General features: G+C 37.2%; 1 protein-coding gene across 5 annotated transcripts in view; it reads left to right on the top strand.

Annotated features, from left to right (window-relative positions):
- CHM (CHM Rab escort protein) overlaps window positions 1–16023 on the top strand; it is a gene marked incomplete at both ends in the record, with an annotated part of 181278 nt that overhangs the window by 117690 nt on the left and 47565 nt on the right. For all 5 annotated transcript variants that reach the window (XM_079727338.1, XM_079727337.1, XM_079727334.1 and 2 more), the window contains 2 exons: window positions 13898–14002; window positions 14411–14474. In XM_079727338.1, coding sequence (XP_079583464.1) covers window positions 13898–14002; window positions 14411–14474 — 169 coding nt within the window. The remainder of the gene's footprint in view (window positions 1–13897; window positions 14003–14410; window positions 14475–16023) is intronic.

The following is a 16023-nucleotide window of genomic DNA, read 5'->3' as shown; positions in this document are numbered from 1 at the left end:
CTCATGTTTGTTTAAAAAAAAAAAGGATATGTTAGTACAGTAAAAACATCTGTTGAACTAAAGGCTACATTTACCTTAACTTTGACTTAGTTTTTATTACAAACTCTGAACAGAAGAACTCTTCTTTGTGGTCTGCTGCAGATTTCAGTTGCAACAGATAGCTGAGGGCTAAGGGTCTAACGACCAAAGTTTGGTAGTTTTCAAATTTTAATGTGCCTATGAATCACTAGGTAAACTTGTTTAAAAAAAATACACATTTCTGTGCCTCACGCTGGGAGAGTGAAATTGGATAATGTGCTTAGAGTGGAGCCAGGGAATTTGCAGTTTTAAGGAACACCCCCAAATGAATATAATGTAGGTGCTCCTTAGATGACACTAAGAAACACTGATCTGTAAGGTAAAGTTCAGGATTTAGCCAGTGGTACTATGTTCCATGATGGACTGGGGACTCTAGGTCTTAATTCATTTCTTTTGCATTTTTGTAGAAGGACCTCAAACATAACAGTTATTCTCTAACAACTCTGAAGGCATGCAATGGTCAGGTAACCCTGGAGGGAAAGAAGACATGGAACTCTGTCACTGCCATAAGTGACAGTGGACACAAGTCACTTTTATCTGGGCCAGTTCCCTTATCTGCAAGATGAGTTAGATGGACTCTGCAGTAGTTTTCGAGTCTCCTCCAGCTATGACATGCTTCAGTTGAGTTACTGAAAGTACTTAGTTTTTCCTTAACACTTAGAAGTAAGTTATTTTAAGATGTTTTATATGCCAAAATGTAGTCCATTCTCACATACTGGGTTATCTTCAGTCCCAGTGAGAAATTGAAAAAAAAATGTTCAAGCAACTTGTATGTGTCTACTTTAATGAATGTAAATGAAATAGCAAGATGTCTACTTATGCTGTTTATTATTATTTTACTAGAACCTCAGTTTTCCAGGGAATATTTTTTTCTTGTTCATCTTGGGGTGGTTAAGATACAGCCATTTTGTATTCTGCATATGATTCTCATACTGGAAAACTTATTCCAAGCCATAACTATTTAATTCCTTAATAGTGGGACAGTTAAACATTTGACCTGCATTTATAATATTCCCGATATCTACAGTATTCTCACTATACTAAATTGTGTATGGGATCTTTCAAATATTTCTTTTAAGAGACAACTATTACTTCAAAATTGTAAATTCATATCTTTGCTAGTAATTATGAAATTTTGCTTCTTTAAAATATCCATTCTATCAACTCAAAGAGTCTCTATAAACATCTAAAGCTAGCATTGATTGAAGTTGACTCAGGCTAATGTATCTTTCCCAAATACTATTTTGTCATTCAAAATCAAATAATTGAGAGACCTACCAGTGATAGGAGATGTTTTGTTAGGACTTGAATATAAAGTGAGGGATAATTTTTTGAGGGGAAAAACTTGAGTTTATATTTGGGCATATCCAGCATACATTTCTTTTTAAGCAATCCAGGTTGACTCAAATAATTATTTATTCTAAGTGTAATAGTCAAGGAATCTGCAGATGTTTGTATTTGTCTCCTTGTGGTTTTATATTGCCTTTTTTCCCCCAATTTTCCTATAAGGAACACTTGACATCCCCTTTACTCTTCGGTGTAGTTAAGAGCTAACCATGCTTCAGGTCTAAGGTCTAAGTTTATTTCCTGATCCCACAGACTAGATCAGAACCCAGCCCCCCAACTCAGGTCCCCTTTTATAATTATAAATTTCCCCCTAAGAAAAGTCAGAGTCTCACTGCTTTATCTCCAGAGCCAAGGCAGGTTCCTATCACCCATTATACGCAGTAGCTTTGTGTTAAATGAATGAACGAAGATTAAAAACTGATGATAACCATTTCTGTGCTTTTCTTTTCACCTTTCACTGAGGAAACCTGATAGAAGCATAAATGATCATAGCACTGAGTTTAGCGTGGTGATTACACATCAAAGTATCATACCAATGTTGAGAAGAGAAATATGGAATATGTAACTAAATGCATACTTATTTTCAGCTGGATCTTATTTTTCATTTTTTCCCCCAAAGGTCAAGGTTTATTTATTTATTATTTTTTAAATTTCTGAATGTTATTTATTTTTTATACAGATTCTTTTTAGTTATCCATTTTATACACATTAGTGTTTATATGTCAACCCCAATCTCCCAATTCATCACACCACCACCACCACCACACCCCGCCGCCTTACCTCCTTGGTGTCCGTACGTTTGTTCTCTACATCTGTGTCTAAATTTCTGCCCTGCAAACCAGTTCATCTGTACCATTTTTCTAGGTTCCACATGTATGCGTTAATATACAATATTTGTTTTTCTCTTTCTGACATACTTCACTCTGTATGACAGCCTCTAGATTCATCCACGTCTCTACAAATGACCCAATTTCGTTCCTTTTTATGTCTGAGTAATATTCCATTGTATATATGTACCACATCTTCTTTATCCATTCATCTGTCGATGGGCATTTAGATTGCTTCCATGACCTGGCTATTGTAAATAGTGCTGCAATGAACATTGGGATGCTTGTGTCTTTTGGAATTATGGTTTTCTCTGGGTATATGCCCAGTAGTGGGATTGCTGGGTCATATGGTAACTCTGTTTTTAGTTTTTTAAGGAACCACCATACTGTTCTCCATAGTGGCTGTATCAATTTACATTCCCACCAACAGTGCAAGAGGTTCCCTTTTCTCCACACCCTCTCCAGCATTTGTCATTTGTAGATTTTTCGATGATGCCCATTCTAAATGGTGTGAGGTGATACCTCATTGTAGTTTTGATTTGCATTTATCTAATAATTAGTGATGTTGAGCAGCTTTTCATGTGCTTCTTGGCCATCTGTATGTCTTCTTTGGAGAAATGTCTATTTAGGTCTTCTGCCCATTTTTTGATTGGGTTTTTTTAATATTGAGCTGCATGAGCTGTTTATATATTTTGGAGATTAATCCTTTGTCTGTTGATTCATTTGCAAATATTTTCTCCCATTCTGAGGGTTGTCTTTTCGTCTTGTTTGTAGTTTCCTTTGCTTTGCAAAAGCTTTTTTTTTTTTTTTTCAGTGTGCGGGCCTCTCACTGTTGTGGTCTCTCCCGTAGCAGTGCACAGGCTCCGGATGCGCAGGCTCAGTGGCCATGGCTCACGGGCCCAGCCGCTCCGCAGCATGTGGGATCTTCCTGGACCGGGGCACGAACCCGCGTCCCCTGCATTGGCAGGCGGACTCTCAACCACTGCGCCACCAGGGAAGCCCCCTGCAAAAGCTTTTAAGTTTCATTAGGTCCCATTTGTTTATTTTTGTTGTATTTCCATTATTTTAGGAGATGGATCAAAAGAGATTTTGCTATGATTTATGTCAAAGAGTGCTCTTCCTATGTTTTCCTCTAAGAGTTTTACAGTGTCTGGTCTTACATTTAGGTCTCTAATCCATTTTCAGTTTATTTTTGTTTATGGTGTTAGGGAGTGTTCTAATTTCATTCTTTTACATGTAGCTGTCCAGTTTTCCCAGCACCAATTATTGAAGAGACTGTCTTTTCTCCATTGTATATCCTTGCCTCCTTTATCATAGACTAGTTGACCATAGGTGCATGGGTTTATCTCTGGGCTGTCTATCCTGTTCCATTGATCTATATTTCTGTTTTTGTGCCAGTACCATATTGTCTTGATTACTGTAGCTTTGTAGTATAGTCTGAAGTCAGGGAGTCTGATTCCTCCACCTCCGTTTTTTTTCCCTCAAGACTGCTTTGGCTATTCGGGGTCTCTTGTGTCTCCATACAAATTTTAAGATTTTTTGTTCTGGTTCTTTAAAACATGCCATTGGGGATTTGATAGGGATTGCATTGAATCTGTAGATTGCTTTGGGTAGTATAGTCATTTTCACAATATTGATTCTTCCAATCCAAGAACATGGTATATCTCTCCATCTGTTTGTATCATCTTTAATTTCTTTCATCAGTGTCTTGTAGTTTTCTCCATACAGGTCTTTTGTCTCCCTAGGTAGGTTTCTTCCTAGGTATTTTATTCTTTTTGTTGCAGTGGTAAATGGGAGTGTTTCCTTGATTTCTCTTTCAGATTTTTCATCATTAGTGTATAGGAATGCAAGGGATTTCGGTGCATTAATTTTCTGTCCTGCTACTTTACCAAATTCATTGATTAGCTCTAGTAGTTTTCTGGTGACATCTTTAGTATTTTCTATGTATAGTATCATATCATCTGCAAACAGTGACAGTTTTACTTCTTCTTTTCCGATTTGGATTGCTTTTATTTCGTTTTCTTCTCTGATTGCCGTAGCTAGGACTTGCAAAACTATGTTGAATAATAGTGGCAAGAGTGAACATCCTTGTCTTCTTCCTGATCTTAGTGGAAATGTTTTCAGGTTTTCATCTTTGAGAATGATGTTTGCTGTGGGTTTGTTGTATATGGCCTTTATTATGTTGAGGTAGGTTCTATCTATGCCCACTTTCTGGAGAGTTTTTATCATAAATGGGTGTTGAATTTTGTCGAAAACTTTTTCTGCATCTATTGAGATGATCATATGGTTTTTTTTCTTCAATTTGTTAATATGTTGTATCGCATTGATTGATTTGCATATATTGAAGAATCCTTGCATCCCTAGGATAAATCCCACTTGATCATGATGTATGGTCCTTTTAATGTGTTGTTGGATTTGTTTGCTAGTATTTTGTTGAGGATTTTTGCATCTGTATTCATCAGTGATATTAGTCTGTAAATTTTTTTTTTCTGTAGTATCTTTTTCTGGTTTTGGTATTAGGGTGTGGTGGCCCCATAGAATGAGTTTGGGAGTATTCCTTCCTCTGAAATTTTTTGGAAGAGTTTGAGAAGGATGGGTGTTTGCTCTTCTCTAAATGTTTGGTAGAATTCACCTGTGGAGCAATCTGGTCCTGGACTTTTGTTTGTTGGAAGATTTTTATTCTGAGTTTCAATTTCATTACTTGTAATTGGTCTGTTTATATTTTCTATTTCTTCCTGGTTCAGTCTTGGAAGGTTATACCTTTCTAAGAATTTGGCCATTTCTTCCAGGTTGTCCATTTTATTAGCATAGAGTTGCTTGTAGTAGTCTCTTAGGATGATTTGTATTTGTGCAGTGTCTGTTGTAACTTCTCCTTTTTCATTTCTAATTTTATTGATTTGAGTCCTCTCCCTCTTTTTCTTGATGAGTCTGGCTAATGGTTTATCAATTTTGTTTATCTTCTCAAAGAACCAGCTTTTAGTTTTGTTGCTCTTTGCTATTGTTTTCTTTGTTTCTATTTCATTTATTTCTGCCCTGATCTTTATGATTTCTTTCCTTCTGCTAACTTTGGGTTTTGTTTGTTTTTCTTTCTTTAGTTCCTTTAGGTGTAAGGTGAGATTGTTTATTTGAGATTTTTCTTGTTTCTTGAGGTAGGCTTGTATTGCTATAAACTTACCTCTTAGAATTGCTTTTGCTGCATCCTATAGGTTTTGGGTCATCGTGTTTTCATTGTTATTTGTCTCTAGGTATTTTTTGATTTCCACTTTGATTCAGTGATCTCTCGGTTATTTAGTAACGTATTGTTTAGCCTCCATGTGTTTGTGTTTTTTACGTTTTTTTCCCTGTAATTGATTTCTAATCTCATAGCATTGTGGTCACAAAAGATGGTTGATATGATTTCAGTTTTCTTAAATTTACTGAGGCTTGATTTGTGACCCAAGATGTGATCTATCCTGGAGAATGTTCCATGCACACTTGAGAAGAAAGTTTAATCTGCTGTTTTTGGATGGAATGTCCTATAAATATCAAGTAAATCTGTGTGGTCTATCATGTCATTTAAAGCTTGTGTTTCCTTATTAAATTTCTGTTTGGATAATGTCCTTTGGTGTAAGTGAGGTGTTAAAGTCCCCCACTATTATTGTGTTACTATCAATTTCCTCTTTTTTAGCTATTAGCATTTGCCTTATGTATTGAGGTGCTCGTATGTTGGGTGCATATATATTTATAATTGTTTTATCTTCTTCCTGGATTGATCCTTTGATCATTATGTAGTGTCCTTCCTTGTCTCTTGTACCATTCTTTATTTTAAAGTCTATTTCATCTGATACGAGTATTGCTACTCCAGCTTTCTTTTGATTTCCATTTGCATGGAAAATCTTTTTCCATCCCCTCACTTTCAGTCTGTATGTGTCCCTAGGTCTGAAGTGGGTCTCTTATAGATAGCATATATATGGGTCTTGTTTTTGTATCCGTTCAGTGAGCCTGTGTCTTTTGGTTGGAGCATCTAATCCATTCATATTTAAGGTAATTATCGATATGTATGTTCCTATTACCATTTTCTTAATTGTTTTGGGTTTGTTTTTGTATGTCCTTTCCTTCTCTTGTGTTTCCCACTTAGAGAAGTTCCTTTAGCATTTGTTGTAGAGCTGGTTTGGTGGTGCTGAATTCTCTTCACTTTTGCTTGTCTGTAAAGCTTTTGATTTCTCCATCGAATCTGAATGAGATCCTTGCTGGATAGAGTAATCTTGGTTGTAGCTTCTTCTCTTTCATCACTTTAAATATGTCATGCCACTCCCTTCTGGCTTGTAGAGTTTCTGCTGAGAAATCAGCTGTTAACCTGATGGGATTTTCCTTGTATGTTATTTGTCCTTTTTCCCTTGCTGCTTTCAGTAATTTTTCTTTGTCTTTAATTTTTGCCCATTTGATTACTATGTGTCTCAGCGTGTTTCTCCTTGGGTTTATCCTGTTTGGGACTTTCTACACTTCCTGTACTTTGGTGGCTATTTCTTTTCCCACGTTAGGGAAGTTTTCAACTATAATCTCTTAAAATATTTTCTCGGGTCCTTTCTCTCTCTCTTCTCCTTCTGGGACCCCTGTAATGTGAATGTTGTGTTTAATGTTGCCCCAGAGGTCTCTTAGACTGTCTTCATTTCTTTTCATTCTTTTTTCTTTTTTCTGTTCCACAGCAGTGAATTCCACCATTCTGTCTTGCATGTCACTTATCCATTCTTCTGCCTCAGTTATTCTGCTGTTGATTCCTTCTAGTGTATTTTTCATTGCAGTTATTGTATTGTTCATCTCTGTTTGTTTGTTCTTTAATTCTTGTAGGTGTTTGTTAAACATTTCTTGCATATTCTCGATCTTTGCCTCCATTCTTTTTCCGAGGTCCTGGATCATCTTCACTATCATTATTCTGAATTCTTTTTCTGGAAGGTTGCCTATCTCCACTTCATTTAGTTGTTTTTCTGGGGTTTTATCTTGTTCCTTCATCTGGTACATAGCCCTCTGCCTTTTCATCTTGTCTGTCTTTCTGTGAATGTGGTTTTTGTTCCACAGGCTGCAGGATTGTAGTTCTTCTTGCTTCTGCTGTCTGCCCTCTTGTGTACGAGAATGTCTAAGAGGCTTGTGCAAGTTTCCTGATGGGAGGGACTTGGTGGGTAGAGCTGGCTGTTGCTCTAGTGGGCAGAGGTCAGTAAAACTTTGATCCACTTGTCTTCTGATGGGTGTCTGGGAGGGCTCACGCCAATAAGTACTTCCCAGAACTTCTGCTGCCAGTGTCTTTGTCCTCTCATTGACACAGCCACCCCCCGCCTCTGCAGGACACCCTCCAACACTAGCAGATAGTTCTGGTTCAGTCTCCTATGGGGTCACTGCTCCTTCCTCTGGGTCCCGATGCACACACTACTTTGTGTGTGCCTTCCAAGAATGGAGTCTCTGTTTCCCCCAGTCCTGTCAAAGTCCTGCAATCAAATCCTGCTAGCCTTCAAATTCTGATTCTCTAGGAATTCCTCCTCCCTTTGCCAGACCCCCAGGTTGGGAAGCCTTATGTGGGACTCAGAACCTTCACTGCAGTGGGTGGACTTCTGTGGTGTAAGTGTTCTCCAGTTTGTGAGTCACCCACCCAGCAGTTATGGGATTTGATTTTATTGTGATTGTGCCCCTCTACCATCTCATTATGGCTTCTCCTTTGTCTTTGGATGTGGGGTATCTTTTATGGTGAGTTCCAGTGTCTTCCTGTCAATGATTGTTCAGCAGTTAGTTGTGATTCTGGTGCTCTCTCAAGAAGGAGTGAGAACACGTCCTTCTACTCTGCCATCTTGAACCTGGTCTTCAAAGTATTTCTTTTTCATAAGAAAAAGTTGTATTGTCTTATTTTTCATTTTTGTTTAATTTGCTCTCCTGAGATCCACATTGACTGTGCTCTCTTGGCTATATTATCCATTGACTCTGCTTTACTAATTTTTAGAGGACATGGGTATCAGTAGTTCTTTTCTCTACCCTCTCATTAAATTCTAATACTGAACCCCTTTGTTGACTGTTTCTGGAGATGCTGAATGCTCTTGTTGAGCAGCTTTCTTTTTCTTTGCAGCAGTGCTGACCATGTAAAACTCCTGTACATTAGATTTGGCCATTTAGCAGTGTAGTATTTGATAATAGGGTAAGGTATGGATGACCTTGGACCAGACGTGTCTGTAACCAGTAGTCTGAATCTAATTACTTCAGCTAGTGTTCTTGTGAACTTCAGCTGTCTCACTTACTAGATTTCCTGCTATTACTATTTCTTGGAGATATCTTTTTCTCTGATGACAGGAATAACTCTACCTTTCCCAGGTACTTGGAAGTTAGTAATGAATAGTATGTTAGAACAAGCGTGAGGTGACTGATTCTTAATACCATTTGTCATTGTAGGAAAATCGCTGAATTTCTGATTTTAGTATGTCCGATTTGCAAAATGATAGTGGTAATATTCTAGATATTTAACCTCCACCAACCCACATGCTAGTTGCTATGGGGATAAAGAGATAAATAAAACATGAATCTTGCCCTTGTGTACAAAGATTACAGGCTCTAAGGTCAGGTAGGCCTGGATCTGTACCCTGGCTTCCCCACTTACTAGATGAGTGAACTTTAACAAGTTCTGTGATTGGAAGTGATTTGGAAGAAGCACTGTGATGGAAAGAGATTGTTTACCTGCTAAATCAGAGATTCTGTGTCTTTGTTTCTGTCTCTGCACTATTCACATACATGGAATACTTCCATCATCCGTCCATCTATTCAGTCATCCATGCACAGTTGTTATCTGTGTGCCAGGCACTGGAGATACAGCACAGAACAAGACAGTCATGGTCTTTTTTCTCATGGAGGTTAGAGTCTACTGGGGGACATTAAAGGACAAATAAATTAATGAGATAATTACACATTGAGATCTATTCAGTATGCAGATCTGGCTTTGTCCCTCCCTATGTAAAAAGTTTTGGTGACTTTATATCACTTCAGAATGAAGTCTGAGACCCTTTTACATGACATATGAGACTCTGGGGTCTGACCTTTGACTGCCTCTCTCAGCTCATCTCTCTTCTCTCTCTGCTTCCGTTTTATTGTCAGTAACACTGAACTGCTTGTGGTTCCCTCCTTGTATTTCTCTTACTTGCCTCTGTACCCCTGCAGATGCTGTCCTTCTACTGAAATGTTCTTCTTATTTGCTTGTTTTAACTGGTTTTAACTGCTTTAAAAGCAGCTAATGTATCACTTCCTCCAAAGAGCATTCCCTGATACTCTGTCCCTCCCCCGCAAGCTTTCACCTCTTAGAACAGTGCTTGGCACATGGTTGTTATGCCACACACTTAAGTCAAACAAATGAGCTAGCAATGTGTTAGCAGTCCATTGTCTTATTAGACTTAACAAGAGTCTAGGGCAGTGTCAGTGGAGATGGAGAAAAGGGGCTAGTTTTGAGTAGCAGATTAGATGTGGGAAGAGAGATTTTGAGCTAGGGAAACTCTATAACTGCTGGTCATGCCGTTAACTGAGACTGGGATTCCAAGTGGGGAAGCAGGTGAGGAGCCATGATTTAACTGTCTGTTACCTATCCAGAAAAAAATAGGTAATAGTTAAAAATATGGATACAGAGCTTGGGATTGATTATAACAGAGAACCATAGGTTTGGAATTGTAATCATGTTTGAGACTATTGGAGTAGATTTTTACCCAAGAAAAATGAGTAATAGGCATTTTGGAATGGTTTCATCGAAGAGGTGGCATTTGAACTAATGTGTTTGAGAAAGTATGGAAGGGCATAGTGAGTAGGGGGAATTATCTTGTTTCCTTCAATTACTGGGAATCTTCTAATTTCCTTAATTAATATATTTTCCTTTTCATGATTTCATATGTGATTTGTGTATTCCTTATCATAGAAACAGTTGGGATATTAATTCTGAAGATTATAGAGAATGTATACCTGTTTTAATGTTATTTTTATCTTCTGAGCCAAATTCCAGATAAAGAGTTTTCATCTTGCTGGTTTTTTTCTTCCTTATCATCATTTTGCTCTTTATGTCCTCATGTCATTGAACCAAGAACTGAATAACTGTTGTGATTTGTTGATTTAGAAAGCTCAGCTCTAGAAATGTTCTGTCTGGCTTCAGTGATTCTTATGATCAGCTTGGTCATTGTGTCCGTGTAACTGGAAATTCCTATCATGTTCCTCCTCAATTTACTATTTATGAGGCTCAGCAAGGCCCTCAACTAAATCCAGAATGTTGTTAATCTTTAATGGCTTCCTCAGGTTCATGTGGGAGGGGTGGACAAGGGGGTATTTTAATGTCTCTGGCAGCACTGTTTCATTTTGTTGTTTTTCATTACTTGAATATCATAATTTTTTTATATTAATCTTTGTAATACAAAGTCTAAGTCTAGGTACCAAATCAATATTCCTTTACTCGTTGTTCTCCCAATTAAGCCTAATATATGACAGTAAGTAAGTATCTGAGGGGAAAACAAATCTTATCACTTACTTGAATGTATTTTAGTTTGAACAGCTTTGCTCAGGCCTAGAGCCTTAGTACTTTAGCATGAGACTGTCAGGTAAGTTGTATTATCATCTACCAGACTGACTCAGCATATGTGACCATCACCTTAATTTCTGCAGAAATCAATATTTTTTTTCTGTAGCAATAGCTGTTGACTTTTCTCCACCTAGCACAGCGTAAAGATACAACAGTACTGTGGCACACTACATGGTGATTCTTCCCTGGGATTTGGGAGCTTATCAGAATCTCCAGGGGTACTTATAATTTGAAAAAGTCCCCCAGGTGTGATTCTGATTTGCTTCCTTCTCCTCCTTCTGCTCTAAGAATCACTGTTTCATCCAGAAGCTTCAGCATAAAGAGGCACATTTATTGGCATATTGTGCTTGCATAGTTGAGCTCCCCAATCTCCATGCACCCATCCTTCCCTCTTGAGTGGTCCTCAGTAGTTCTAATACCGTAATTTCTGAAACCAATGTCTGCCTGTCACCAAAGGTGTAACTACCACCAAAGCAGCCCCATTAGTGTTTGGAAGCCTACAAGCAAGGAGCTCTCCACAAGCTTGAGGGCAAGGTTTAGTTGTGTGGTTTATTTAAACGGGAGCCCTTTGCAAAGACTTAGACTGGAGTCCAAGATTTGTACTAACATCACTCCCTCTCCCAATTTGATTCCAACATTTTATGGTGAAAATTTTCAACTCTATGCCAATGTTGAAAGAATTTCAAGATGATCACCTGTATATCCACCACATAGATTCTGCAGTTAACATTTTAATATGCTTGCTTAATCATAAGTCTACACAAATATTCATCCCTCTGTTCATCTATTCACTGTTTTTAAGCACTTCACAGTAAATTCCAGATATCAGTACAATTCCCCCTAAACACTTCAGTATGCATATCATTAACTAGAGTTTAATATTTGTTTACAGCTTTTTCTTCTGATGTAATATTTACATATGATAAAGTGCAAAAATCTTTTTATTTTAATATTTATTTATTTATTTAGACTGTGCTGGGTCTTGGTTGTGGCATGCAGGATCTTCATTGCTGCATGTGGGCTTTTTAGTTGTGGCATGCAGGTAGGGTCTAGTTCTCTGACCAGAGATTGAACCCGGGCCCCCTGCATTGGGAGTGTCTTAGCCACTGGATCACCAAGAAAGTCCCTAAAGTGCCCATATCTTAAGTGCTCATTACCTAAGTGCTGACAGATGATAAATCTGTATAACCCAAATCCCTATTAAGATATAGAAGATTTTTACACCCTCTTTTTTCTGCCCAGATTATTCCCTCTTGACTTTGTATAGTCTCTGAGTTAAAGGTGAGAAAAAGGCTTGTCAGTGTTTCCAGGACAAATAAGGATCAGTGCTTCATGACGGATCAGCAGATTTCTCTTTTCCCTCGCCAAAGTACCTTGTGTTTTAAATTATATATGAATGTCTTAAACAAGAGACTGAGAGAATTCCCTGGTGGTCCAGTGATTAGGGCTCGGTACTTTCACTGCCAGGGCCCGGGTTCGATCCCTGGTCAGGAAACTAAGATCCCACAAGCCTCACGGCATAGCCCAAAAAAAGTTGTTTTAATTTTTAAAAATAAATAAATAAATAAAACAGGAGACTGAATGAGTAACTTGCCTTTCAGTTTTTAAATACTTATTTTGGAAAATAGGTATAAATATCTTATATCTATGTAGTTAAGTATTTTATAAAGTGAGAGCTCTAGTTTAATGAAATGTGAAGAGATATGCATAGAAACATAAGTGGGGAAGAGAAAGGAAGTGGAATGGAGGTGAGATGGGGAAAAAAACATGTAAATATTAATGTAATATAACATATGCATTAATATGTAGTTAATTGATTAAAAATATGTATATCTAACATCACGAGATATCATAGTCTATCCTGATGACAGTGGCATACCATTTATTCAAGAATATCAGCATATCATAATCTGCCTTTAGGAAATACACATTAAATTCACAATTGGCCTTGGGTATTTTACTGTTAATGCCTTTATGCCTAGTAAATAGCTCTTACTTGGCTTATTTTTAGAGTGATGTAACATATTTTAATTTATACCAGTATATTTAAAATATGACATAAGTTTGAAATTATTTGCTTGCGTTTTATGAGGAGCAACACATAAGTGTATTTCTAATAAAATAATTCTAGTCCCGAAAGGAAAGCTGTGACAAAAGTAAATTGTGCTATTTCCATAATAAAAAGATACAGAAAACATGCAGGCATTTGCATATAGTTCCTGAAATATTGCATACTGGCTTTGTCAGTGCTTGTAAGTCCATTTCAAGGATGTTTCCCTTAGTCCATTAGTTTGGATAATGAGCCCTATAAAGTACATTTATAACTTGTGGCACTGTAAGGAGATGGATTCTAATTTTCATCCTTTTATCTAGACACATTGAAATAAGGTCAGTGGAGGGTTCTATATGATTCATTTTCCCAACACATATCAGATGACAGAGACCTGATAATGTCCATGCATAAGTGTTTTCCTTATTTGGAAACAGCACTTGAAAGAAATCTTTATATGATCATCCTTTGGAGTAAAGTGGAAACAGATATTAAAAGAAGCTCCATCCCGTTTTTTTGGTTTAAAACATTATCACACATGGGACACGATAGCTATTCTTGAACAAAAGAGAAAGTGACATTTAACAGAAAAATAAAAAGCCTTTAGTGACTTTTATAGGCTGTGAATTATATAATAAGATATTTAATCAAATTTTCCTCCCCCTCTTCTTAGATCTGTTAAGGAAAAAAAAAAAAAAAGCCTGTTTCCTAAACAAAGAAAAAGCTTCTATGTTCCTAAACATTAGAAAAGCTTATAGAATAATACTTGGCCTAGCTTTATTCTTATTATTAAGCATTCAAAATAAATAAGTTCTAGTCTATTTTATAGTTTAAAAGACTTCAAAATAACAACAAGAATGTATATTCTGCAGTTTAGTGAAGTTTTGTGTCAAAAATGTGAAATTGTAGGCAATTTTAAAATCTTGTCTTTTAAGACATTAGTTTTAGATTCAAGATTGGTAGCTGATTATGTTCATTTTCTCAATTATGTAATCATTAATGAGAATTATTTTGCTGTGCTTATCTTCTTTGTAGATGTAAAGCAATCATAGATCAGTTTGGTCAGAGAATAATCTCTAAGCATTTCCTTGTGGAAGACAGTTACTTTTCTGAGAACACATGCTTGCATGTGCAATACAGGTAAGGCACCCCTCCAGCCACTCTGCAAGGGAAGGTGAAACTTGGGGAAATTCATCTGTGTGATTACATTGACACTTCTGTATGACTCTGTTCTTCAAGTAAGATACAAATGTATACCAAACCAAAGATATATTCAGTGTCTTACCACTGTTCTCTTATAAGGTCTGGTTTTGTGGAGGAGCCTAGCCTAATGTTGACTCCTTTGCATCAGCTGGGGTCTGTCTCCAGGTCACACATCCTCCTTTCATCAGCCAAGAAAAGATTAAAGCAGAACTTGATTTGGTTTGGGGAGGTGACACTTTTATTATAACAGTTCTTTGAAACATACCTTCTGGTGGTTGTATAGCTATATAAATGAAATGTATCCATGGAATCTGAGTCACTTATTAACTGTTTTCTGCATTACAGGCAGATCTCCAGGGCAGTCTTGATTACGGATAGGTCTGTACTAAAAACAGATTCAGATCAACAGGTAATTCCAGTCCTGTACTTTTTAATAACATGTTACTAACTTAATCTACATGGTAATATGTATAAATTAATATTGGTGAAATAAAATATATTAACCAATATGTACTAATACATTTAATGCATTTTAAAAACACATAATGGCAATTATGTAATAATCTTGGTTTCTTAAAGATTTCCTTTCAGTGGAACAAATAATTGCATCTTATATAACAGATTTATTCTAGGAATATTGAAATCATCGTAGTTTTTTTTACAGCTATTTCTATGAAATTGAAAGTATATTACTATGAGAAGAAAAGCATTTAGAAGCATTTAAAAATCTTGGAGGAAAAGGCTTTATGGTAACCAATCCTACAGCAGTGGTGGTAAGCTCACCATTAGGGGCCCGGTGTGAATGAATACCAGCACACATTTTCAGTTCTGACATTTCCTCATCACCATGGTTCATTGCGGTACCCCCTTCCTCCTCATAACCCCTGATTCGATAGAAATGTCTTTATACCTGTGGTTTTTCCTCAGTTTGAACACTTAAATTCCAGAAGTATGCCACCTTCTCCTTCTGACCACAGTTTACAGGACTGATAAAATCAGCTTACTCAGTAAGTGTGACTGTCAGACCTATACTGTATGCTACTGCTAATAACAGGTTCCAAAATTTCCTTAAGTTGGAAGCTTTGTATTATATAAAGCAAATATGTTAATTTTACGAGTGAGTGCAAATTCTTTCATTTAATCATTCAGCAGACAATGAGTGCCTTCGACATGCCAGCCAGTGTGCTGCGTTCTGAGGAGATAGTGCTGACCATGATAGCATCTGTGCCCTCATAGCTTTCAGTCTAGAGGATACAGATACAGACAGATAAATAGCAACGACAGTACAGTGTGACAGGTGTGAGCAAAAAGTGGTAAAATCATAGCACTCATCACACTGTCCTGTAGTTGCCAGTTTACTTGTCTGTAGCTCCCAGTAAACCATAAGCTTTGTGAACAGGTCGAAGAGTGACAAAAGCAGAAAAGTGAAGAGAGCAAACAGATGCTTCTGAAGAAGCTAAGCTGGGAAGAGTAAGAGGGAAGAAGTGATTCCTGCAGAGGGATGTGGAAACGAAGAGGGCATTTCTTTAAAGTATTAGAGCAGCGGTCCCCAACACTTTTGACACCAGGGACCAGTTTCATGGAAGACAGTTCTTCCATGGACCGGGGTTGGGGGGATAGTTTTGGGATGATTCAAGTGCATTACATTTATTGTGCACTTTATTTCTATTATTATTACATTGTAATATATAATGAAATAATTATACAATTCACCATATGGCAGAATCAGTGGGGGCCCTGAACTTGTTTTCACTTGCGACTCACTGATAAGGTTTTGATATGAGTTTGCAAGCAATTGATTTATTATGGTCTCTGTGCAGTCAAACCTCTCTGCTAATGATAATCTGTATTTGCAGCCGCTCACCAGTGCTAGCATCACCGCTTCAGCTCCACCTCAGATCATCAGGCATTAGATTCTCATAAGGAATGTGTAACCTAGATCCCTCGCATGCGCAGTT

Source organism: Hyperoodon ampullatus (genome assembly GCF_949752795.1).
Source record: "Hyperoodon ampullatus genome assembly, chromosome: X".
NCBI lineage: Eukaryota > Metazoa > Chordata > Mammalia > Artiodactyla > Ziphiidae > Hyperoodon > Hyperoodon ampullatus.
The sequence above is the reverse complement of the archived record's forward strand: the minus strand, read 5'-3'. Positions and strand labels throughout refer to the sequence as shown.